Source organism: Haliotis rubra, unplaced genomic scaffold (genome assembly GCF_003918875.1).
Source record: "Haliotis rubra isolate DU_JTF1 unplaced genomic scaffold, ASM391887v1 Scf341, whole genome shotgun sequence".
Taxonomy (NCBI): Eukaryota; Metazoa; Mollusca; class Gastropoda; order Lepetellida; family Haliotidae; genus Haliotis; species Haliotis rubra.
The window spans coordinates 649,558-677,469 of NW_025767015.1; the positions used below are offsets into that span (position 1 = coordinate 649,558).

Here is a 27,912-nt window from a genome sequence, read left to right on the forward strand (position 1 = left end):
GGTTTGTAATATTCAAGCTCATATTAAAGAATACATGTGTGAGAGACAACTATTCAAAGCTATTGGCATCAATCATAGTGTGGATATAATCATCATTGTTTACACGCTATTAAATTATTATTTAAGTCATTACATTTATTTTTTTAGAATTACACCTGGAATGTCATTGCGCATAAAGTTATCTCCTAAATAATTCCAACTGCAAGATATTTTATTCATTAACACAGTTCCCGATAAAATGTTTTATGCACAACTTTACAAATATTGACCCCAAAAATATTTTTGTGAGATTCCAAAATAACTTTACATTGTTCTGGATAAACTTAATTGCTATTTGCCATGATGAATTCCGTAAGTTATAATAAATGTAACAACTACAAAATCCAACTGTAGTGAGTAGGTGAGTTAATATTTATTGTCACATTGGCAATATTTCAGTTATATTGTGACGAGAACAATTTATTATTATAGATAAATACAAATAGAATTAAAAGTCTGTTGTCAAAGAACAGTAAAACTGCTAGTATATCACATGTATTCAAGTAAAATTAGCACGCTATCATAAAATGATATTATTAAATAGAACAATACAATATAAAAATGGGCTATAGGTTGCCAACAAGTTGAACAACTGAAGGTAGATGGGGACGGGAACTTACAGTACTTTTGCTACCTGCATGGACCCTAGCTGGATTTACATCATCCCCTCAGCTGTTGACAGTTTAGACATTAAAGGGCCACTGATCCAGAGCGATTAATGTTTCCAACCAACAGTCTAATTACGAAACCTAGCTCAGGCCTACCATACAAACGGTGAACAAATCATCAAAACTGAACTCATAAGCACCAAAACAGAACAAAAATCACCAAAATAGGAAAATAAACTTCCAAAACTTCAACAATATCCTCTAAAACCGAAACAATACATCTGTAATGGAAGACTAATCGTTTAAAATAGAAACAAAACTCGCGTATCAGCTACAAGAGCGTGCGAGAACGGTCGCCGAGCATACAAAACGGCATTCATAGCATCCCGAAACGGCATACAAATCTTCAAAGATGGCGGCGAGGGGTGATGAATAGGCTTTGGTACATAATGTTTTTTTGACGCTATGAGTCTAATCTTGAAAATTTGATAGCGCATCAACCCCCTATTGTAGTAAGCTTCAAACCTATGTCCATACTTCTCAGTGTCAGGCTTGCAATTCTGCACAATGTGGTCCCTCGTTCGACCGAGTAGGATTTCTTGTCAACATGCCATGCTACTGTTTCTGTTCAGTTTTGTAAATAAAGTATTCATAGCGTCACATCCAACATTACTATATTTTAGTGATTTAAAAAGTTTACAAAAACTTTGTTCATTCTTCGTTAATTGCATATCTAAGTGATCATTTTTACTTTGACTTCCCAAATTGCCTTTTTTCAAAATTTCTCAAACTTGTATTCACAGATTCCTGAGAGAGACGTGTCAATCCTCTCATCATCTGTGTCCTCAGACATATACTTCTTAGTTTGTATGTTTGTATGCAATTCACGGAGAATGAACAGTTTTTGTAAACTTTTTAAATCACTAAAATATAGTAATGTTGGATGTGACGCTATGAATACTTTATTTACAAAACTGAAAAGAAACAGTAGCATGGCATGTTGACAAGAAATCCTACTCGGTCAACGAGGGACCACATTGTGCAGAATTGCAAGCCTGACACTGAGAAGTATGGACATAGGTTTGAAGCTTACTACAATAGGGGGGTTGATGCGCTACATCCCGATATCAAATTTTCAAGATTAGTTTGTTTGTAGTTGTCATAGCGACGAAAAAACATTATGTACCAAAGCCTATTCGTCACCCCTCGCCGCCATCTTTGAAGATTTGTATGCTGTTTCGGGATGCTATGAATGCCGTTTTGTTTGCTCGGCGACCGTTCTCGCGCGCTCTTGTTGCTGATACGCGAGTTTTGTTTCCATTTTAAACGATTAGTCTTCCATTACAGATGATTTGTTTCGGTTTTAAAGGATATTGTTGCAGTTTTGGAAGTTTATTTTCCTATTTTGGTGATTTTTGTTCTGTTTTGGTGTATATGAGTTCAGTTTTGATGATTTGTTCACCGTTTGAATGGTAGGCCTGTAGCTGCAAACTGGTCAGCCCCTGCTCCCCTCGACTGTGACAGACACGGGGACTGGCCTACTGTCCACCTTGGCAGAATTTCTTCAACCTAATCAGTGGGATATTAGGAAGGGTTGATGCCCATCAGATGCCGTTATTTGAAAATATCACCTACAGTTCTTGTCAGTGTAGGCTTTTTCAGATTTTCAAATGTTTGGATGGTATAGTGACTGATCCAATTTGCACAACAAAGTCCTTCCTTCAAAGGATTAATCGCCAATACATTGATTGATTGCTCATTATTGGCTAACTAAATTACATTTTCAAAGAATGGCGGACATCATGCAATTAGTTGCCAGGTGTGCTATCTTGGGTGACCAATGGGATACACCAATGTGAAAAACCTGAAACGATAGATCACTTGTCCGCATATTAGACTGTTAACAGACACATGACATGGAACAGGATACTTTGTCAGCTGCAGATGAATGGCATCTCATTCCATTATGTGGATATTGATGAATACATTCCCAGAACAAGGTAATAGCCTGATATTGTCGCTATAACTTTAGTCTGCTTTAATTTTAATATTTGCATTTTCTTTTAATTTATTTGTTATGGCATTCCACAGAATCATTTTTTTGGCCGTGAAGTGTAATAAGACAGACAACATACACTATCTATCTTGGACAACATACACTAGGTCGCACTTAGGGCATGTGTGTGAAATATGATTCTCGTTGTCAATCTATAAGATGTCTAGATATTACAGTCATGTTATAAATTCTGTATAAGCAGATCGTGTGCATTTTATTAAGTTTCAAAATGCATACAAATATGATAATAAACTAATTAGGCTTATAAGACAAAATATAAAGACGTACTTCGTTATTTCAGTCCTAACATTTTTTACCACTGGCAGATGGTTAAACTTCAAAATGTTTTCATTTGTTATCAAAATAATGCCATTTAATACAACATTCAGATTGACTAGTAGTGAACCCAAGCTCACTTCTCTCCCAAGACTCACCATGTATTTAGCTAGCCTTACTTGCAAACAATGCTATTATATCAGGCTTTTCACCAAATTCAAGGTCAAAATATTTCTTAAATCAAATTCTACATCCATTTACGTTAACAATTTTATAAAGTCAACACTACTATGAAATCAAAATTTTACATCAAAATCAGCATTTTTATCAAAGTAAATATTTTGTTATAAGAAACCAAATTATTTATCACAGTCTATATAATTTTACAACAAAATCAAGATTAGTGAGTAAAAAAGATTTCATCTTTGTTGATCAGTCTATACTTATACTATCAATTGCGCATGGTGGTGGCGCAGCAGAGGTAACGAACCAGTCATGAATTCTAGGATATCATCCGGGTACTCACGGGAGAAAAACAATAACAAAAGCAACAACCAGTCCACAAAAATTGCTCTGGATCAGTGGCCCTTTAATTTAAACGAACATGAATACTATGATTAAAAATGTGGTGAGATTAAACGTACTTGAAAGACGTGGTCTTACATACCCTCTCAGGGGGGACAATAAAATCCCACTGTAAGATATCAAATGCAATCAAACGATTCACCAATCTGCACACATGTCAACTCCACCCTTACTGTAAGTGCCATGCTTAAACTATACCAGCCTTTAAATGAAAACAAAGAAATCCGTGTAACAAGTAAACTTACCTCGACTAATGAATGGGCCAGCCTGAAGACGACGCTGTGACAACTCTGCAGCTGTTTGGCAGGTATCCAGGTGCTATTCATGCAACATTGCCTTAGTGCGTTTATAGTCTGGGCATAGTCTGTTACATGACATAGTTTTCTGAGTCACACAGCGAGTGTCGAGTATGATTATCCATGGCATGCCCCATGTAACAGTGTTATCGCCATTGCCGAAAAACGTTGTTTGTCACCGGAAGTACTAAACAACATAATGTCTCGCGAAGTGCCGTGACCTACTTACGGGCCCTATTGTGTTGGGTTGTTGTTCTGTTGATTTTTTACGTCTGCTTTATGTCGCTGATGTGGATGCCATATTTAAAGCTTTGAGTGAGGGAATAACATCTTGAATGGATATAGACATCCAAGTAAAAACTGGGTATTTAGTCAAAGATTCGAATATAGTAATGACTTTGAGATAAGCCAGTTTGGAATAAGTGGGGATAAGTAAATTATTGAAATATAAAAATAAGTAAATGATAACATAAAACACAAGTAATGATATAATATATAATAAAATAAAGAAACATTTTGTGATATTAAATTATTTTTAATAATTTGGAATTAGGGAATTGTGTTGGGTCAAACATGATTATTTTTACCAGTGGTTGTTTATATTTTAGTACTCATGTCACAGAGATACATACTGATACAAAACTATTTTCTTTAATTTTCTGTTAAGCTAATGGGTCTACTGCATATATTTCTGTACCTGTCCTAGCAGGTTGCACCTGGTGCAAGTAACTTTGTAATCTCAATAAGTTCTAGCTCATGATTATTTGATCATTATTGATATATAGGAAGATAAATGATGCAAAAGATTCATACTTTCTTTCATGACAACATCTGCATCATGAACTGTATATACATGCTCTTACATACTTTTGATACTTTGCTTTTATGCTTGCTTTTCTTTTTAATCTCACCTTATATAAGGCTATTGAAACAAAATGTGAACCATGTACATGTTATGTATGAAGATGGGGGCGGTGGGGTAGCCTAGTGGTTAAAGCGTTGGCTCGTCACGCCGAAGACCCGGGTTCGATTCCCCACATGGGCACAATGTGTTAAGCCCATTTCCGGTGTCCCCCGCCGTGATATTGCTGGAATATTGCTAAAAGCGGCGTAAAACTAACCTCTGTCAGTCAGTATGAAGATGAAGATGAAGATGACGATGACCTGAAAATTGTTACTGGAACTTGACATTAACATGAAAATCTTATCAATGTGCTCACGTGAATAGCTATGTCTTGTTTTCGTTTCTGGCCTTTTAAGACAAACATTAAAATGCAATTTTGCAACAGACAAGGTATATTTCTGGGTCATGCTTTATCATGTGGAGGTGTCCAAGTCGATGACAAAAAGGTCGAAGCAAATAAAATCTTCCCAGTACTGAAATCACAAAAACAGGTTTGTTCATTTTTAGGCCTCACAAACTTTTACAGAAAATATGTGAAAGATTATGCTAAAATAGCACTGCCATTGAATGCATTGTTAAAAAATCATTCAGAGGCAGAAACTGGGAAGAAACCAAAGTTCCAGTGGTCACTTGAGTGTGATCAGGCTTTCAACACACTCAAACATGCTATGTGTAACACTCCTGTTCTGGCTTATCCAGACTTTGAAAAAGAATTTTTCCTCGACAACTGATGCCAGCGATATGAGCATTGGGTTTGTCTTGAGTCAAAAAGATGAGAAGAATAATGAACATCCTATAGCTTTTGGTGGAAGAGCTCTTCACGGCAGCGGGAAGAACTGGAGCATTAGAGAAAAAGAAGGCTTAGCTCCTTTCGTCCATATCTGGCAAACTCTAAATTCACTGTCTACACAGACCACATAGCATTGAAATGGCTCAAAACCATCAAGGACGCCACAGGTAGGTTAGGGCGATTGTCATTAGAAATATCTACTTATACTTTTGATATCGTTCATCGTAGTGGCAAAGCCAACGGGAATGCTTATGCACTCTCATGCAGGGAATATGAGCAAAATATTAACTGTCAGAATCAAACAGAAGAAGATACTGAGGAAACAGTCTTTACAGTAACTTCACTTGGGCAAAGAAGCAGTACCAAAATTACGGCAAGCCCACATTTATCCTCACAGGTCACCCAATCAACTCAGACTGAGGATGATTGCATACCAAGTATTAATCATGTAGATACTGAATCACAGACAACTCATTGGTCCGTCACCTTTGAATAGGAAGCGGATTACCAAACAGTGCCAGTAAATGTCGTTACAGCATTACACACTACAAGTGACGATGTCACACAAGCCACAATGGTTGAGATAAATATTAATGCACATCCCAACTTACGTCACCTACAAAGGATTTGTCCAGATTTCACACAGATTTTCAACTACAAAGAAGATGATGTCCTTCCAGAAGATGAACAGAATTGCCAAAAGATTCTATTTGAAGCCACTACCTTTGAAATCGATGAAGGAATTTTATACAGATTCATCCCACAGAGACAGAAGGGCCCTGCAGACAAATTCATTAAACAGCTGGCAGTTCCAAGAACTCTCAGGAATCAGGTCCTGAGATCCTACCACGATTCCCAAGTTTGGCGGTTGTCACCATGGAAAGGAAAAGATGCACAACACCATGAGACCAAAATACTACTGGCCCAAGATGTACAGCGATATCGCAACGTATGTCCAGACATGTGAGGTATGTCAACAAACCAAGAGGCATTACCACAGCAAGAAGGCACCCCCTACGTCCACTACCTGTGGAAGAGGTCTTCACCAGGTGGCATGTTGACATCCTTGGTCCCTTGCCAACAACACCAGACAAGTACAAGCACATTTTGGTCATCACCGATGCGGCATCTACATGGTGTGAAGCCTTTCCCCTGAGAACCCAAGAAATCACAGAGGTAGCAGATGTTCTCGTGAGAGAAATATTTTGTGGGTATGGCGCTCCAAGGACCTTAATTTCAGACAGAGGTCAGAACTTCATGTCAAAATTAATCAAGGCTATTTGTGAACTTTTGGCTATCAAATTCACTCATACTAGCCCATACCATCCCCAAACAAATAGCTGTGTAGAAAAGCTCAATTCCTATATTAATCAATCACAGAGAGCCTATTGTAACAGAACTCAAAATGATTGGCCCTGGTTTCTTCCAGGCATGATGGCCTATCGAATGGACCCAAATTCATCAACTCAAAAGTCCCCTTTTGTCGTGCTTTTCGGCCGAGAAATGAGAGCTCCACAAGATGTTTTGTTCATTCCAAAGGAAAATTTAGGCCACAACAACAAAAGCTATCTTTCATATTTGCTTGAGGAGCTAGAAATTACAAGGACAGGTGCAGCTGAAAACACCACTCAAGCAAAGGATATGTACTCTGAACAATACAATCTTAAGGCTAAAGAGCCAGATTTCTCCCCAGATCAAACCATTGGTCCATGCCAACTGCCTGAAGCCATATTTCGATCAAGTTGATCGTCCACAGTATCCTCCAGAACCATATGTCAACAACAACATGGATTCTGGAGTCATAGATGACAATGAGGAACCAGTCAACGACACACAGCTTGACAGCAACAATGCCCAATCAACAAGTTCGACAAAAGATCAATCACCTGTACAACAGAGAGGTAAAAAAATCAATTAAAAAACAAAAGCAGACAAACCAAATACTCCTACCAAGAAGAAGAAAGCCACTCCGGAAAACTCTGCTGGCCCCAGTAGAACAGTTACTAAGCAGAAGCAGAGCACCCCAGGTCCAAGTAATCCAACCAAGGAGAAAGGAAATACCAACAAGGGAAAACGAGGAGTAAACAGTAAGCATTATCAGCCAAAATCAAGGCCACAATCAGAAGTCAGATTCAACAACCAACCCAACAACAACCAATGTCAACAAATGATTCCAACGTTTTCAATCCTGATGACATTCACTCAATTCTGGCTTCCAAGAGAGCAAACAACAAAATCTACTACAGAGTAAAATGGACGGATCCAGAAAGAGGAAACACATGTGAATATGGCAGCAGCATTCCAGACTCAATTCGGAGCGAATTTCACGTCAAGAGAAATATGTCAGGAAAACGACGAAAACGGCCACTGAGGAATCACAAGTTCTTCAACCAAAGAGAATCAACACAAAACAACAGATCAGTCAATGTACTGTCAAAGAGTTTCAAACAGCAATCAATCATTACAGACCCAGTATTGGACGTTGAACCATACCCAGTGGAACCTATATACCTACGAGAAATCAATAAAAAAAAACATGGGGTGACCACAGAGAGTCGGTACAACCCTCTCGGCTGAGGGCTAGAGATGACCTGTGTTGGGAGTCTAAACCCTACTGACAAACAAATGGAGTTGGCGATTACTTATCTAAAATTGAAACGATAAAAAGATTATGATTTGTTGAATGATACAAAATGGGTGTTCCTTATAATAGACAATGAAATACAGAATATACAAAATGGGCTGTGTCCTACAAATGAAATGGCCAGACAGGGTGAGTACTTAATCCTGCTAATCCTATTTCAACTGGCACTAACTGTACTGTAATGAGGTGAGGTGAGGTGAGGTGAAATTGGGTTTTACGTCGTGCTTGAGAATATTTCGCTCATATGACGACGTGCATGCATGTGTATGTGTATGTGCGCCTGCTTGTACTAGCCCAGACTGAAGCTGGTTTTATAGTGCTAGCCCACTGAGATACCATGCCGCAGTGAAGCATGAATACCCCACTCAGACACATTATACTGACTCCGAGCCGACCAGTCCTTGTTGTACCCATCAATGCCGAGCGCCAGGCAGGGGCCAACAAGTACCATATTTTAACGTCTTTTGGTATGACGCGGTCGGGGATCGAACCCGCGACCTTCCACTCTCTGGGCGGACGCTCTAACCACTACACCACGGAGGTGAGGTGAGGTGAGTTGAAATTGGATTTAACGTCGTGCTTGAGAATATTTCGCTCATATGACGACATGCATGCGTGTGTGTGTGCATGTGTGGCTGCTTGTACTAGCCCAGACTTAAGCTGGTTTTATAGTGCTAGCCCACTGAGATACCATGCCGCAGTGAAGCATGAATACCCCACTTAGACACATTATACTGATTCCGAGCCGACCAGTTCTTGTTGTACCCATTACTGCCAAGCACCAGGCAGGGACCAACAAGTACCATATTTTAACGTCTTTTGGTATGACGCGGTCGGGGATCGAAACCGGGCGGACTGTACTGTAATGACCAGATAGGGGGGGTGTAATTCTTGCTAATCCTATTTCAACTGGCACTAATTGTGTTGACATGTTGCTTGGATGATCATAGTATTTACAATAGGATGCTTGGATGACAATAGATGCACTTACTCTGGGCCATGTCTCAATGACCCTAAATTGGTGTTTGCTTAATGTTATTTTGTGATATAGATGATGACATGTTTATCAAAACAGTTTATTAAACCGTCTAGACATAACCTTTGTCTTACTGAAAGGTTTGTCTGACAGCTTGAGTCCTTCATACCTTAGGCTAGGATTTTATCTTGAACATCTGTGAAATTGTGCAGCCGTAATTTACACCTTTTTCAATAGTATGTCTGTGAGATGAGTTTTACTACTTTTGACTGAAGTCTTTCTCAAAGCTATTACCGATACATGATGAAACTAATATTCTATATTTATGTTTTCCTAATATCTGAATCCTAATATATTGCTTGTGGTGGTAATAAGGAATAATGAATTTTGTATGAATTATTATGCCATGATAATACTGATATGGAAACGCATCTAGTTGCCGTACTTGCTTCAAAGCTGTTACCATGACTTGCACCATCAAGTCAAAGTACATGAGAAGGTGAAGTTGTGTATCTCGGGAATAATCACAAGACACAGGTAGGTTCGGCTGCGTCGCTCTAGAAGAAGCCTGTGATGAATATGTGGAGATGAACGGGATCGCCGATACTGTAGGGATCACTGAAGCAGACATGTTCACCGAACCTAACATCAAGTTCGAAGGCTGAGATGCAATGGCCGAGACAAATGGGTTCGTTGAGCGTAGATCAGTGAATGCTCAGTTCGCCAATGGTAAGTCATAATCGTTGAACAGAAAATCGCTGATTCATGAGAGATCGCCCAAACTTGAGAGATCGCTGAAGGCTGTCACAGAAGAGATCGGCGATCCTGGGAGGATCACTGATTGTACGTTGACAGTTGAAGAAGATGGGATAGCTGAAGCAGTCTAATAAGGGATCACCGAAGGTGGTTGGTGAAGAATCACCATAGAAATCTGAGGCGAGATGACCGAACTGGGAGGTTTCACCAAACTAGGAGGTATCACAAAACTAGGATGGACCACTAAAGTCGGATTGCCAAACCGGGAGTGAACGCCGAAAATGGAGGGATCGCCAAACCAGGAGGGATCGCCAAACCAGGAAGAGGTGCGGGAATCTCCAAACATATGAAGATCAAGGTCTGAACATGTCTGGATTGACGTACCCCAAGGATTCGCAGAACGGTGAACAAACCGCCATCACTCACAATGAAACGTAGTAGCCGCATCTAACACGTTCATCATGCGAGGGTCTTCAATTTGGAATGATCTTTAAATATACATATATATATATATAAATATATATAGTGTGCTTGATTTATATATCACGTGTTATTGGTTGTGCTGCTAGTCCTTAATTCTTTTGAACAGAACTCTGTATTGATGAAAAAAAGGAATTCCTTTTGAGGTAGAAAAACATTATTATCTAGATGCTTCGGTGAGTGGTGTATACGGTGGTACAGTGATCAACTGGAGGCATCCACAAAAGGAAAAAACAATCATCTCAAATCTTACTACCTTTGATCTCTGCTCTAGGCAAAGTAGAGGGTGATCTACTATAAATTAGCATGTTATTGTCGTCTAACATGCAAAGGACCAAAGCATTCTAAGCAGGATGCGTGTAGATTCGAGATGGAGAAGGTCTGCTTGCAGTCCACGCAAACTACTATCCCTTGACGTAGCATCTTCTTCCCCAAGATGTTAAAAGCTATATAAGTCAGTTTATTAGCTACAGCTATAGCATGTCAGCACCCTGGTGCGACAAGTAAGAGAATGACAAGAGAGGGGTGTCACGTGACTGGCCTGAGCACCCTGCATGCTTTGCAGGGACTGCTGAGGTGTCCAGGAATGGGAGCAGTGGGGAATAATCGGGTGAGAGAGGCAAGAAAACTTTATCCAACTTTGCTTACAGCACGTTTCTACTCCATGGTCGAAGTAAGAGAGAGAAGTGCATACTGTGAGATAGGATAAGTTTTAAAACTTACGATTTATTAACTAATCATATAAATGACAATACAACACAAAACAACAAAATCTTTGCAAAACTCTTGCTTTTTCATTCACACAAAGAAACATGCTAAATTTTTCATGACTCCCAAATATTAAATATGACTCCCAAAAATAAATACTGTCAGTCACCATGATTAGGAACAATTACATGTATTGTTAGTAATTGTTAGTAAACTTACCTCTGGATTATGGTAGCCTTATTCCTGTGGATACACAGATACATACAGAAAATCAAAAGAAATGTTAACACTAAGTCATAGCTATTCCTAGTGGTATACCTAATCTACCCCTGAGTTATCACCCTTGATCTTGACGTCACTGTATTGTTCTCCTAGAACCATCATAATATTTCTAAAAAAAGAACACATCTATGACATTTTTTAAGGATAAATCGTTGGGAGGACACAGGGTGTGAACAACTCCCCATAATCCAGAGGTAAGTTTACTAACAATTACTAACGATACATGTAATTGTTCCTAATTATAACATAAACATTCCCTCTGGATTATGGTAGCCTGAATCCCAAGTAAGGAAGGAGGGTTATCCTTGGAAGATACTACCCTCTATACCACTAGCTAAGAGATGATGACTCAACCTCCTAAGAATAACTATGACTTAGACAGAGAGAAATAACTTATCTCTAGATTGGTCAGTAGCAGTGAGGGAATACATTTCCAGAGATGGTGAGTCTTCTAACTTCCTACAGATATGGTTGATATAATAGATATGATAATCCTAATCCGTAACTAATGGGGATTATTTAATCCCTGACGACATAAATCCGGATTACGATAGATTCCTATAAATGTATCATGATTCTATCCGAAAACCGAAATATGTCATCAAACCTAATAATCCTTATAATTCATGACGTCACTTCCAGTAACTATGATGTCACTTCCGGTCTAATGAAAGGACTTCCCGGATCCTTGAATCAATCCCTAAGTTGTTATACTAAATATACTCTAGATTCCACTATATGACGTCACATCCGGTTATGATGTCATTTCCGGTTCTATGACGTCCCTTCCGGTTCCTATGACGTCACTTCCGGTTAAAAATGTCATTAGGTAAGTGTACATATCCCAAACCTTAAGATAATCACCTTGAGCTAGTAAATCATAATCTAACCTGAAGCCATCAACCATAGCTCAGAAGTTAGAATCTCTGTCCATATTGTGCTCGGTTAGGTGATACACTTGAAAGTAAAGACTCTTACCATGCCAACTTGTCTTGTTGCATGCTGTCTCTTGACCAGTATCCATCACCCACCCGAGTCGTCCCTCAGGTAGTCCCTGGCTCCATCTCTCACTACGTCATCCATCCTGTAGATGTAGATGCCAGGTCAACACACACACACACCCAAAAGGGGCAGTCAGGCGGAGGCGAGGTGCTGAGCCGCTACTAAAGGCCCTAATGAATGGAGGCCTTCAAAAAGAGGGAGCAACGTCCCTGAGGTAAAAATGGATAAAGGTATTAGCAGATTTCCATTGACAACTAGACACAACTTGTTCTAACGGGACTGACGACCAAACCGCTAAAGATGAAGCTAGGGCTGTAATTTCATGGGGCGAGAATCAATTAAGTCTTGATTCTGATCCCTATAAGCAAAAGATATAGTCTTTCTGAGCCAGGAAGATATGGTATTCTTAGATATCTCAGAATCTATATTTGTCTTATGTGAAATAAACAGTCTGCGACGATTACGTCTAAATTTTGAAGTACTCTGAATATACCAGCGCAAGGCACATATGGGGCACAAAAGTGTAGTCCTATCTGATCTAGAGGTAGAGGTAGGAAGCTGAGGTATACGGTATATCCTATGTCCCAACGGGCGACAAGCGGAAGTCTGATTTTGGGCAATGAATTCCCGGCACAGTTCTAAAAGTTATATGTTTGTATCCTTCCGAAAAAGTGATGGATTTAAAGTCGCAAATGCCAAGAGAAATGCCATCTTTAAATGCCAGATACTTTAGAGAAGCATCCTGCATAGGTTCATAAGGAGATTTCTGAAGAGATTGAAGCACCAAAGTTAAGTCCCACTTAGGAAATATCATTGGAGACGATATATCCTTAATCTGAAATGACCTAATCATTTTGCGAAGCATTATGTCCGAGCCTACAGATAAACCTTGAACATCCATGACTGAAGCAATAGCCGAGCGATATCCCTCAATAGTATTATGCTTCAAATGCTTCTGTTCCCTTAGGAACAAGATAAAATCCGCTATCATTGGAATGGTGACAGGCACATCCAAGATTCCACACTCTCATCTCCACTGGATGAATCCAGTGGCAATGTATGACCACTTAGCGTCGTACAAGGCAGCTGTGGAAGGTCTAACGGATTCTGCAATAGCTCTGGTAGCTCCAACAGTAAACCCCTGTTTCTTGAGTGAACTTGAGATAGCTTCCATACGTGTAACGCAAGTTGACTGACATTCTTGTGAAACCTGTTGGACTTGGGCTGACTGATTAGGTTGTGCCATAATGGGAGACGTAGAGGTTTGTCCATCAATAGTTTTAGTAGAGTGGGAAACCAAGGTCTGGCAGGCCACGCTGGTGCCACTAGATAAACTAGACAGTCGTGTTGTTGAATTTTTAGCAGAACCTCTGGAATTAGCTTGAATGGAGGAAACACATAGGCTATCATCCCCTCCCATGAGTTAGATAGGGCATCGACTGCCCATACTAATGGGTCCGGTACTGGGCTCACAAAAGTTGGGATCCAAAAGTTCCTGGAAGTCGCAAACAGATCTATGCTTGGAATTTCCCACGTCTGTCCTATCAAATCGAATACCTCTTTCTTGAGAGTCCATTCGGTTGAGATCACTCTGTCCTGTCGGGGTAATGAATCCGCTAAGATATTCTTCCGACCTGGAATGTGGTGCACCCTGATTAAGCATCTTATAGCGTCCACTGTTTGATAAAGATCCTGAGTGATCCCGAGAAGCTGTTGAGATTTGGTACCTCCTTGTTTGTTGATGTAAGCCACTATGGTAGAATTGTCCGACACCAACATGAGACTTCCCGCATAAGAGATTTCCCTAGCAACGGATCGCTTTTAACAGTGCTAACATCTCCCGACAGTTTATATGCAGATTTATCTCTGACGGATTCCACACACCTTGAGTCTGCCAGATGTCCATGTGTGCTCCCCAACCCGTGTTCGAAGCATCCGCATAAAGTGTTAGATCCGGCAATCGTGGGCGTAATGAGACTCCCCAAAAGACATTCACGTTGACAGTCGACCATGTTATCTCCCTCCGGACTCTGTCTGGAAAAGCTATGAGATATTCCAAGTCCTCCATCCGAAACTGGTTGAGCCAGATCTGTGAATTCTCAACCTTAGCCTTCCTCTTACAGTATAATCCTGGATTGAAGTGAGAGATCCTAGTAGGGACATCCAGGAATGGACTGACGCAACTGGCTTCTGTAACATGTTGGCTATCTTGGTTGATATTCCCAACCAACGTTCCTGAGGAGTGTAAATGCGGCATACTCTTGAATCTAAGATTGCCCCCAGAAACTTGATCCTCATGGAAGGAACCAGTTCTGACTTGGTAGGATGAACTATTAGACCCAGATGCGTAAACACGTGGATGATAAAGTTGGTTTGCCTCATGAGAACCGCTGTCACCACATGCTTTGCCAAGAAATCGTCAAAATAAATGTGTATTGCAATCCTTAGTTGATGAAGAAAAGCTAAAATCGGGGAGATTACTTTCGTGAAAAGCCACGGTGCTAGTGATATTCCGAATGGAAGCACCTTGAACTGAAACCTGCGACCGTTCACAGCAAATCTGAGGTATTTCTGGGATTTCAGATAAACAGTGATATGGAGATACGCATCCTTTAGATCTATGCTTATAAACTTGCAATCCTGACGAATCAATGTGGGTAGGTTTGCAATTGATTCCATCCTGAATTTTGGCGGTTTCCTCAAAAATAGCTTGTTCAACACTTTCAAGTCTATTATCATGCGCATTTCATCCAAATCTTTCTTGGGGACTAGGAATACCGGTGAATAAAACCCGCATGTCTGATCCCCTGGAGGAAGTTCTATGATTGCCCATTTCTCCAGTAACTGATTTATTGCTAAGTTTGCTCCCGCTAACCGTTGGCCTTGAAGAACAGACGACCCTCTGGAAAGCAAGTCACTGGAGGCCACTTGTCCCAGGGAAGAATAAACCCCCTGCTCATAACTGACAGTACCCACTCGTCTGACATTATTAGTTTCCAATTGTCCGAGTATTGGGCCAACATGCCTCCTACTGGAGATTGTGTCACAGGACATACAAAGTCCAAATTCAGTATCGTGTCGAGGGACGTTCCGATTCGTAAGGAAGAAAGTGCTAAACAGTGAGACTTGAGTCAGTATTTCTTGGAAGTTGATCTTGATCCACGAAAAGATCTACCTTCCCTACCTCTACCCCTAGATGAGGATGAGCCTCTAGTAAAAAGACACACTTGTTGAACGCGTTCAAAATCCGAGGCACGTTCAAATGCAGACCTTTGAAAATTCTGACTACGCCGTGATGAAGGTGGAGTAGAACGAGACGTAACACTGGATCCCCTTCTAGATCTAGTGTCAGACCTTCCTCTATTTTTGAATAATAGAGCTGACGCCAAATGTTGATTCAAGTTCCTCGTTGTTAAAGCATCTCTAGCCTCAATAGCCTGTTGACATTGTCCATTAAAGGTGCTCTCAGATTCCAAGAGGTTGAAACAGGAAGTCCTTAGAAACATCCGGTAAATTCCTCACTGAATCTAGCCGCTGTATCCGCTCAATAGCTGTAAGTCGACCCAAAATATTCACCCGAGTAGCCATTGCATCGGCTAAGGACTGATACACTGCATCCAGAAACGAATGCGCTAAGGCCACCTCCTGAGCAGTCAATGGAAATCAAAGTGTCTTTCTTAACTCCCGTATAATCTTGAAACACAGGTGGAAGCAAGGCATGAACTCCCCGGGGAAAACAGTTTGAATAAGACAGGGTATCAATCGCCAAAGGGGCTGCCGTATCCAATTCCCTACAATCCTTGTAAGTACAGACAGGTACATAGTCCCGAAAGCCTCTAGCATCCTGTAACTGTTTAAAGTCCTTGTCCAATTTGGTTGATTGGCCGGGATAACTCGATCATGGATGGAATAAATAGGTTTATGAAAAACCCTAGGTAAAGGACTCAAGTTTGTAGCCTTGGAGAGGCCTAAGTTGTAATTCTCCAACACTTTCTTAAGTGATGATGAATGTGGTTACGACAGCCTGGGCATCCATTCCAGGGGTAGACATACTGATAATCTGAGTTCTATGGGAATCTCTATCTCCTGCTCGTCCGACGGAGGTGGAAGAGAGTATTAGGATAAAGTCCGTGCAAAAGTTCCAGCTTTTCCTTAAATGTCCAGCCCGGCTTAAAATCCTCTGTTGAAATGTCCATAGGTTGTACCGTCAACTACCCCTCTCGCATGGAAAACTCTGGCTGTGAAAAAGGATAAACCGACGAAGCCTCTTGATCCATTACATCAGACACTAATGGGATTAAGGGTGGATTGTCTGTGTCAAAATAACCTTGCGGGTCTGTAGCCGTGTCCTCTGAACCGCTAGGCCCGTGCAAATCAGACTGCTGGGTTGATACACCATTATCCATAGCAGCCGACCCAGTGGCCTGGCTTAAGCCGGGGCGGGAATCACGTGCCGTCTGGACCGAGTCAGACCCGTGAAACGCTTGCAGCCCAGTCTCCCCGTGGGAGAAGGTAGCAGGCTGTATGCGACAGGGAGCAGCCATGGATGGGTGCCGCGGGGACAAAGGTTCCGGAGTGTGTAGCCTGAGCCACGGTCACCCCGGATCCGGAGCCGGCTTGGCCAACTCCATCCCCGTCGCTTGAAGCCCTAGGCTTCTCCCCCTGAGGGGACCGGCCTCCTACGTATGTCAGGGCATGGTTACCGGCTTTCACGGTCATAGTACCCCTGGTTTCTGTAGGAAGTGACTTTGGCCCCCGGCTCTTGCCATCGACTACCAAGTCACTGCGGGTATCTGCCGTCTTGCCGGATAAAACAGGTTCCTCCAGATGTTTAGACAGACGATTAAATTTTGTGTCATTCCTGATCTCCATATCACGCATGGACTTGTCCATGGCCGCCTGAATATCGGACTTAAATCCCGCCAAAAGTTCCGAGAACGCAGATATATCCAACTGGGGAGAGGGTTTAGATTTTGACCTAGAACGAGACTTAGGTTCCGATTTAATAGACAAAGGCGGAGATCCCTGAACTTTCTTTGACTTAGAACATTCCGAAGACGATGAATGTTTACGCTTCCTAACCAAGGAATGAGATTTGTCCATCAACATCCAATCTTCCTCAGACATTTACTGACACAATAAGGACCGATCCAAAATTGAACAAGGTAAGCTTTTATAACAGGAAGCACAAAGAGAGTGGGGATCCACAGCCGCCATGAATTTCTGACATTGGAGGCATTTGCTCTGCGCCATTCTCGTCAATCAAAAAGGAGGGGAAACCTTCAAAGACCTAAATACATGAAAATATTGCTAATATAAAAGAAATCAGCAATGCGATTGAATATTTAAATGGAATGCAATTGTAACTGACCTATATAATGAAGAATTGAAGACTTGATTGAAATACAAATTTCACTCGATTCTCTGCACGTCATGCGTGTGGACCATACAGAAAAATTATGAAGGGTTCTAGGAGAACAATACAGTGACGTCGGGATCAAGGGAGATAACTCAGGGGTAGATTAGGTATACCACTAGGAATAGCTATGACTTAGTGTTAAAATTTCTTTTGATTTTCTGTATGTATCTGTGTATCCACAGGAATAAGGCTACCATAATCCAGAGGGAATGTTTACGTTATAATTCCCATTTTTCAAAGTCTGTGTAAAACACTGTGGAAGTGACAAGATCCATACCAGAAGTACCATTCTAAATTTAATGATTATAATTTAATCAGGAATTATTTTCTGAATCTATACCTTTGACTTTTAAACATCTTTGCTTGGTTGCAAAGAAAGTGAAAAAGGAAAAGGGCAAAAAAAGGATGTCCTGAAAAACATCAAGGGAGCTATATTCTGTTTGGGTCAAAATGGTACCGATGAATCATGATCTAACTCCACATCGGTTCATGATCGAACATTCATTTAAACACAGAATGTAATAAACACATCAGACCAACTCTGGAAAAAGTTTCATAACGTTTGTCTCATCATCATTTTGTTTTGATTTTCCGTATGAAGTTTTACGAGGGTAAAGTAACAGTAGTACTGCAATTGTGATGTCAGATTGACATGGTACGAGACAATGAAATTCACCTTTGACATCAAGTCCATTGTTTTCAAAGTTTACGACATGTTTTAAAGGCAAAAGTAGGGGTTGCCTTGAATATGCCCTGGGTAGATTTGTTAAACGCACTGCATGTGCAGTTGTCTAAGGGGGTTGTATAAATATCTCCACTTTTGAAAGTTGACAAACTTGACTGTTTTCAGAAAGAGTTAGTAAGAAATGCTATTAGAAGACTCTATAGCAAAAATAAATTCCTTTCCTTACACATTTTGTGAAAACACGTGGATACAGAACATTCGTTGACTATATCCAAATATCAGTTATACATGCCCCACACAACATTCGTTGACTATATCCAAATATCAGTTATACATGCCCCACACAACATTCGTTAACTATATCCAAATATCAGTTATACATGCCCCACACCATTCGTTGACTATATCCAAATATCAGTTATACATGCCCCACACAACATTCGTTGACTATATCCAAATATCAGTTATACATGCCCCACACAACATTCGTTGACTATATCCAAATATCAGTTATACATGCCCCACACAACATTCGTTGACTATATCCAAATATCAGTTATACATGCCCTACACAACATTATGTGTCTTACTGTGATGTCATGTAATATGTTAGATTGCACTATGACATCAAACTATGTTAGAGTGTACTGTGAACTCAAAATAACACAATAATATAAGTGTACTCTTGAAAATCATATTCGTGACATTGGTTGATTAAATCTATTCAGCTCATACTTGAAGAGTATACATGCAGAGTCTTCGACTGGCCACCCACAACACCAACAATGAAGTGATGACTTCTGTCTCTTCTGAGGGATGCTTGATCTGCTGAATTAGTTTGAAAGGCTCAGCACACATCAAAAGAATAATGCAAGATGATCCACCAGAATTGAAGAGCTGGTGAAATACTTTTACAAGACCTGTGGCTGCACAAAGGCCCTGGTTCATGATGAACATGAGCTGAGTTCTGCTCCTGTTTCCTCTTACTCTATGGAACCTCCTTATATACATATGTGACACATATTCATATATAACACAGTGTGACCGAAAACATGCAAGAGATGCCATAAATGTTTTGAGTTTATATTTCTTTTTGTTTAAGTTTTACATCCAGTTGAGGTTTCATGATGGAATTGACTCTTGCTATGATGTTGCACAGAACCAAATGATTGCTCAGTCACTTAGCACTTTCAGTCTCTAGGGGATGAAGTCCCACCTAGTCCTACAAGTCCACATCCCCCATCCACCTGAAGGAGTTTAGACAGGTTACTCTGCTGCTTTTCAAAATGGCCACTTTGGCTGACTGTTCAAGTGCAACATTGAACCACTTTCCCTATATTTCCTTCCTAACATGTTTAGAAAGAGTTGATAGCTTCTTAACTTTATTACAACACCATTAGCAGTCTTTCATGACACACACTCCTTTCTGCATGAGTCAATGTTGAGGTCAGAGTAAACTTCATTTGGCTGACACTCATTGTCAACCCTCACTCAAGGGTCAAACTACCAACTGCATCATGGCATCAAAAGTGCTTGTGTGATTAGCCTTCTTGACCTCTGATGTACTGCATCCATGTCTGCAAATATAGTATCATGCATATCTCATGAGCACTGGTTGCCAGTGCTTTTGGGTTTTAAATATATACTACTAATATCTGATTCACAGTAAACTGACCTAACTTTTGTCCCCTGGAAAATTAGTGTAAACATGAAATCAAAGATTGACATATAACCCCAAAATTGCTTTTATATCAATTCCACTTGTATCTTCTTCATACATGATAAACATAACAATTCACTGACCTGAACATACAAGAGAGGATGGAAGTGCTTACCGAACAGACTGTGGCATAGTAACTGAAGACGATTCACTCATGGAGCTGTTCAAGAGGTCACTATACAGTAAGTTCTCGATGCACTGAAATAAAAAAACATGTTACACACATGCAAACTTCAGTTTACTTTTCAACCAATGAGAAAAAGTAACATTTAAAGTTGTTTTAGATGTGGCACCTACCTGACTGATATCACTGCACCATGCAGACTTCTCATGCAACGTAGAGGCCACTAGCGATAAAGTGGTTGGAGGGCCACTTTTGGAGTCCACAATGAGACGGAAGTCTAAACCATTGTAATCCACAGCCTTGCTTTGTTCCCAGCCACTTGGAGGTGCTGGCAGCAAATTTGAGACAGACGACTGACTGCCAAGGCTGAGATTGGAATCCAAGGAAGAAGCTAAAAAAAACCAACTTCATATATACTCACTTCTAATCAAGCATAAAAGCATTGCACTGTATAGTCCGTTTGGCTCAAAAGCGGACCGATGAATTGCAATCTAACTCGAAAACAAATAAACATAACATACTCAATGAAACGCTGATCATAATCAAAACATCATACCCACTCTGTGAGGTTTTTGCAGACTTTTTTGTCCTAAAAATAATAATGTTGTTTAACAAACTATCATTAAAATATTGACACAGTTCACTGTTTGTTACGAGGGAGGGGTGCAGAGAAAGGGACAGCCAGGTGTTCGAGAAGCACGTTCACAGACAAAGTTATTTATTCATTAACCTGTGCTGTGCCATCTCCATCCGTTCTCGAACACCTGGCTGTCCCTTTCTCTGCACTCCTCCCTGGTAACAAATAGTGAACTGTGTCAATATTTTAATGATAGTTTGTTAAACAACTTTATTAGCAAGTATCGCAAGTGTTTTAGCAAGTATCGCCATTTCCTCATAAAATGGCTTACATTAATTACTACTTTTGCCCACACATCTCTTTCTAGTTCCATGGTACATTCTATTGGACACCCACCAAGTAAGAATGCAGGAATAACATCATCGTTCTGATCCCAGTTCTTAACAAAAGTATCTACATCCAGAATATCACATATCGCGTTAATGAGTTCATTTTGGTCATATGGTCTCTGGTCATTCATATTGATCATACATGACATAAACACATGCTTTACAATATCATTGGTGACAGTTTTACAATAACATTCTCTTGAAACAATTTGAGCTGATCCATAGAATACAAGTCTTGCAATATCAGTTAACTGGTCATTCTTCTCTGTGGCTAGCATCCACAGATAGTGTTCATTACTGGATGTATTTAAAATGTCATTTTTGAAGCAGGTTCTGAAAACCTGTCCACATAAAAACTTGGAAAGATGGATAGACAGGCGGGCACATTTCTCTAAGTGGCACAACTTCAACCTTTGCCCAGGTTATCTTCTAGTGGGTCTATTAACTAATTCATGTTTTCTTTGAATGGATAAAATATACTATTAATGATCAGATATAAACTGAATACTAACCAACAATGAACTGAATGTATATGTACACTTATGTAGGTTTTAGTCTTTGGAATTATTCAGTATTTTTTGTTATGTTTTCCTGAGTACAATAGGATGGACAATTATAGTTGCAATCAGGTGGCTGACAAAACATTTGATAAATTAATCTCATGAAAAGCTTGTTTGATAAAGATTACTACTGACTTATTACTACTTACATCATTTAAATTAAATAAACTGTACATTACTTGATGATTATCACATGTATCATCTGAATGTGTTAGAATATTTCTTACTTTGAGAGGCAAAGGCATCACAGATAAACAGGACATGAAACTCATGTTTAAGAGACCAAGATTTGCATTATGTAAAATATGTAGAAATTTGAATAGTCTACATTTTTTGTTTATCCCGATATCTTGTATATTATAACAATGTAAAGAGTTTCTAAAATCAATAATCTCTGATAGGAGGGATTTATTATCTAATGTTTAATATTTAAAAGGGAGCATGAAAAAAATGAGAATATCTTATACTTTCTGACCAACCTTGAACAAATATATCAGCAAGTCTTTGTTTAAAGGTAGAAACAAATGAAAACATAGGAAAAAACACAATGTATGTTTGCCAGCACCATCATGAGTTATCATTACAACCAGTAGCTCTCAGCAGCCAGTTTACTTTCATCTGGGTTTGAATAAATATAGTATAGCACCTAGTCTCCCTAAAATAGATGTATTTTTATTGAAGCAAACTTAGCAAGAGTAAGAAATCTTTTAAAATATGACACAAACCTTTTTGTTTTGTAAAAAAACCCACTTAGAACCCAAAAATTATGTACCATAAACAAGATTTGGTGAGATCTTTTTTTTCAAAACGTAAAGAGGTTGCTGAAACTCACACATACTTGTTTTCTTCCAATTCAATAATAAAATTTGAAAAGAACTCATTGTGCCGAGCAGAATTGACCAATTGAATCACAAGAAAAATTAAACCTTAATATTGATAATAGGAAACAACTCTCATATGATGTCTTTTAGAGGCATTTAGAAGTTGTATATAGATGTCCAAGATATTTTTTATGGATTAAACTTCTTTTTTATTTCCCTCACAACGTTTTGGGACCATTACAGATACCTTCATCCCTTCATCAGAACTGATGAAGGGATCTGTAAGGTCCCGAAATGATGTGAGGGAAATAAAAAAGAAGTTTAATCCATAAAAAAATGGCTTGGACAACTCTCTATGTTCATTAACATAAAACCACTTTTACTTTTTGAGCAACTATACCACCATTTCTAAATACAACTATATAGACTTTGTTTAGCCCCCGGGTGTCAAAAACTGCAGCTGAGTGTTCATTAGTTTTTGTAGACCACTCATTGTGAAAGAAAATACAACTATGGTATCTGCAAATGAAGTTAAAGTGAATAATTAATTTCTCAAGTTACAAATACCCCCTAACTACATTTCTCAAAAATAGCATCAACAAGTTCATTCATAAATTAAAATGAAAAGTATTGGATTCAGTCCACAGCTCTGTCACACACATGATATGGTATTGAATGTCTCAGTCTTAACAGATTAAGTTTTCACACATGCAACAACTGACTCACACATGCTCCTTAAAAGGAAATAGAAATTTTCCATCTATGTATGTAATTACTACAGGAATAAAGTAACTGTGCATTATTTGATGTTATGCATTGTTTTAATGCAAAAAGATACTAACATGATTTCTGGTGTTTTTCTTAATCACTGTAACTGTTGACAAGATAAGTTGTGGGGGTGCGGTGGGCGAGCTGGCTAAAGCGCCAGGCTGGTGATCCAGCGAGCATGAGGTGCCGGGATCGAGCCCACCTGTGACCGGGTGTAAAAACCTTGGAGTCAACTTTGTGTGCAGACTCTTTCAGTGTTGTCACAACCCCTAGTGTACAGTACACAACCCTGTGCACTTAAAAGAACCCACGAATCCGTTGGTATATGACCAGATGGTGGCCACATGAATACGTGCAAACACCTAGTTGCGGGTATAGCAACGTGCAGTAAACTTGGACAAAATACTGTGACTATGTGTCCCAGTCCACCCAGCTGTGAATGGGTACCTCGTACGGATGAGAAAGCCGCAATAACTCGGTGCGCCTAGTGGCTGCAAGAGTTTGTATGATCCCCAGGGAGTTGAGATCGATAATAAGATGTGCCGTTGAGATTGACATCCAATGATCGAGGGAAAAACTACCAGCGCCTTGAGCATGCATGCACTAGTGTGTGGATATGTGCGCCATATAAATATCCAATAATAATATCGAAATCTGTATGATTTGACACAAGGCAGCGTGACACGTCCTTGAAGAGATGTGGTGTCAAAAGGCAGTCCACAAATTAAGTATCGTGAGTGTCCACCATTGGCGTTGATGCAGGCTTGACGACATATAGATGACACTATGCTTACAGAATGCTCAGGGAATGTTGTTCCATGTCTGAACCAACACTTGTCCCACTTCAGCTAACGTAAATGGCTGATTTTGGGCTTGACGTAAACGTCGCTCCATTTCATCCCTAGCATGCTCGATTGGGGGCAGGTCCAGAGAAACAGCTGGCCAGGGGTGTACGTGAATGTTCTGCTGTCTCAGGAAATCTGTCATGAGTGACATGTGGATGGGCATTATCTATCAAATTCCAAGCAAAGTGCTTTGCTACTTGTTTATTTAGGGTTGTTTTAATAACTTTTCAAATAACTTCTATTTTATGCAATTTTATGTTATACACAGTTACTGTTTTCCTTTAGTATATGACAACAAAGTCATTCATTTCAAATGATTAGATAACCACAATGCCATGCCACAAATATGTACAGAATAAGAGCTATGCTTTATTGCATTAGGGCTCCAACAAGCACCCCATATGCTACCCCATACTATAACGCTTCTGCCACCAAACTGTTGACATTGAACAACGCATGCGTCAGCATGCCATTCACATCACTCTCTGTACACCTTTGCCCTGCCATCTGACCTGTCCAGATGAAATATCATCTGTCATTGAACAAAACACCATCCCAATCTTGTCTCCTGTACCATAGATGCTGTCTACTGGCAGTCAAACTGTCAGTCTGGAATCCTTAGATGGGTCAGCCGATGGTTGTCTTGCTGACATGACATGTCATCATGTGTGGACAGCTGGTCTGAGGCAAATCTCTTGTGGTCCCATTATGTTCTGATGGACACCAAAATGTCTGGCCACTTCATTTTGGGTAATTCCAGTCTCCAGCATACCCACGGTGTAGAGACACTGATTTTCTTTATGCCCTGGTATGACGTATGCTCAGTTTAGGTTGACATTAAAGTTTTCCACACAACATTCAGAGACTAGAGAATAATCAACCATTGTGTGTGAACTTAAGGTGTCAAAAAGCATGCAAAAAGCAAGTTCATTGTGCACAAAGTGCATGTGCCACGTGCGATGCGTGACATCAAATTTCATGCAAAATGCTTTGCAACATGTGATCACTTGTAGCAGTGACATTTTCACGTACTTATATATTGTTTGTTTTCAATAAAAAGTTATGAAAAAAAACCCATTTCCTTTTTTTGTCTCGTACAGTTTTGTGAGTAATAGTATTCATGATATTCTCTTTGCCTGTTGTCTGGTTAGGCTAGGTTGATGAACATGCATATCACGTGCATTTCATGTTGGTGGGAATCTTTGTGATAATATTGAGGATTTTAATTGGCTGGTTGGATCATCTGTTTCAATCAGATGATACCTCGTGGTGTATGGTGGTCGTCATTGCGTTCTGAATGCCGAACATGTGAGGCCAAGTTAGAGTTGTCACTAGGTTAGTTCATGTTTGGTTGTACAAATTCTTTATAAAGTTGTCAGGTTATAAAGTATTTAACTTGTTGTTCTAGGCTAAAAACGTCTATTAAAACATTCTTTAATATTAGCATTTTAAAAATGTAAATGTTATGCTTAGCTACACTGGTTCAGGCTGTAAAATATTCACACCTAATGTTGTATTCTATTATTTAATTCTCTCAAATACTTTCCAAGTTATCTAGTGTTTAAACTGTGCGCGCTGTGATAATGGCTGCTGGGAGTGAGATGTGCATGGCATGTGCTAGTTGTGGATGCGTGTTGTTTATGTACAATTGACCATTTTGTGTTACTAAGGTTTTCATCACGTTGCCGCCGGGCAGGGAGATAACGGAGTTGCTTTGTCTTATAGACGGGTGAGCTAATTTTGAATACGACATGTTAAACATGTACCTTTCATTCTCATATAGAGAACATACATACTTTATTGAATTCCTATTACAAATCCAGTATCGTTACTGAAGTGAAATAATTCAAAGGGAAAACTGTTCATTATCAATGCATTTCTTTATTGTTCAAATGTGATCGTGCGTTACATGTTTTTCAGTTGCCTCCCTTTTCTCATATGTGATAATGAATCTGTGATACCACTGTGATACAATGCAATGTGATTTATATTTATAATGAAATGTTACAGGGTATTTTCTTCCTCTCGAATAAATGGATTCACACCCCACAGAGAGTCGTATTTTCTTGGCGTGAGCTGTTACACACTGTCATCCTTTAGGAGATGTTTAACCATGTCAAAGATGAAACATTTATGAGAAATGCACACTTAGGAACAAGTACATACCAGTATATTGTTAGTAATCATTAGTAAACTTACCTCTGCGGTATGCCCTTACCTACTGCAGAATTATCTCCCCTTAACTTAAAGGGAGGGAACTACACCCCATAATCCAGAGGTAAGTTTACTAATAATTACGTAAACATTCCCTCTGAATTATGGTTGCCTGAATCCCACATAAGGATGGAGGGTAAGAGCAGAAGAAGAAATTCAGGGCATGCCTAACCAAATCCATTAGAATTAAGGGAAATTCTTCCCCTCTTAAAACATGAACTATGACATACCATAACAGTTGTCTGTATAGGATATGAAAAATTTCCAAATAAAGGGAAAACAAGCATGCTGACTAATGGATCATTCCCTATTACTAAAATTAGTTGATTAACCCATCACCAAGGGAAGGATCTAACCATGAGGGATAATAGTAAGATGTGATAACGGGATTCCAGTCATGTGACATCACTTCCGGTTCCTGATGCTTCTACAGCGTGATTACAACAAAACCTTAGGATGACATCACTTCCGATTCCTGATGTCATATTCTCCATTCGGGTTACGTAACCAGTGTGAACCAACATTAGTCGGTATACCAATCCACTGAATAACACTATTATTATATGATATTTGTATAGTGCCAATATCCAGCTCAGCTCAGCTGCTCAAAGGCGCTTTGTTTTTTTCCTTGGTCATGGGATGTCAATCTCAATGACACATCATATTTGACAAGCCGACACAGCCTGTTCTAAGGAAACTGATCTCCAAGAAGCCAGTGATGAAGCAAGCACTCTGTTTTTGTTGGGAGAAAACTTGGTGTTCACTAACACCTGATCACAGTCCTGGTAGGCAATCATTGTTGTTGGTCCATCTGAAGCTGTGTGTGCGAGCTGATGATACCAACGTAAGGCACGGATTGGACGAAGGAGTCTTGATTTGTCTGATCTGGAAGTCATTGCTGGGAGAGCAGGGATCTTGTACACTCTCTGGCCTAAGTGGTCCCTAGCAGATGACTGATTTTTGCTACAAGCTCTACACGAGATCTCTTTATCTGAGAATACTATCGATTGAAAGTTCAGAGCATGGAGTTCTGAGTGAGTGAGTTAATATTTATCGTCACATCGGCAATATTTCAGCCATATGGGGATGAGAACACATGGCGTTCTGACACTCTTGAGGTGGTAGCAAACACTAGAAGAAAAAGACGTCTTGAAGGAGAGATATTTTAGTGATGCATTCTGTAGTGATTCATTAGGCGCTCTTTGCAAGGATTTGAGAATGAGACATAGCTCCCACTTTGGAAAAATTGCTGGAGTAGATAGATCCTTAATCTGGAAGTTTATGGAGTGAGTTGTTAGATCCTACTACATAATCTGTAGCCTTCAATGGTGCCATGTATGAGCTTTCTGACCTTCCTGAGGTGAAGCAAGAAATAAGCAATCAGAGGA

At 39.8% G+C, this 27,912-nt stretch overlaps 1 protein-coding gene across 1 annotated transcript in view; it reads right to left on the minus strand.

Annotated features, from left to right (window-relative positions):
• The window catches only part of LOC124284672 (ras-specific guanine nucleotide-releasing factor 1-like), a 1,084,942-nt gene that overhangs the window by 609,865 nt on the left and 447,165 nt on the right, over nt 1-27,912 (minus strand). The window contains exons 9-10 of the mRNA XM_046720776.1: nt 20,524-20,741; nt 20,342-20,424 (exon numbers count right to left, since the gene is read on the minus strand). Coding sequence (XP_046576732.1) covers nt 20,342-20,424; nt 20,524-20,741 — 301 coding nt within the window. The remainder of the gene's footprint in view (nt 1-20,341; nt 20,425-20,523; nt 20,742-27,912) is intronic.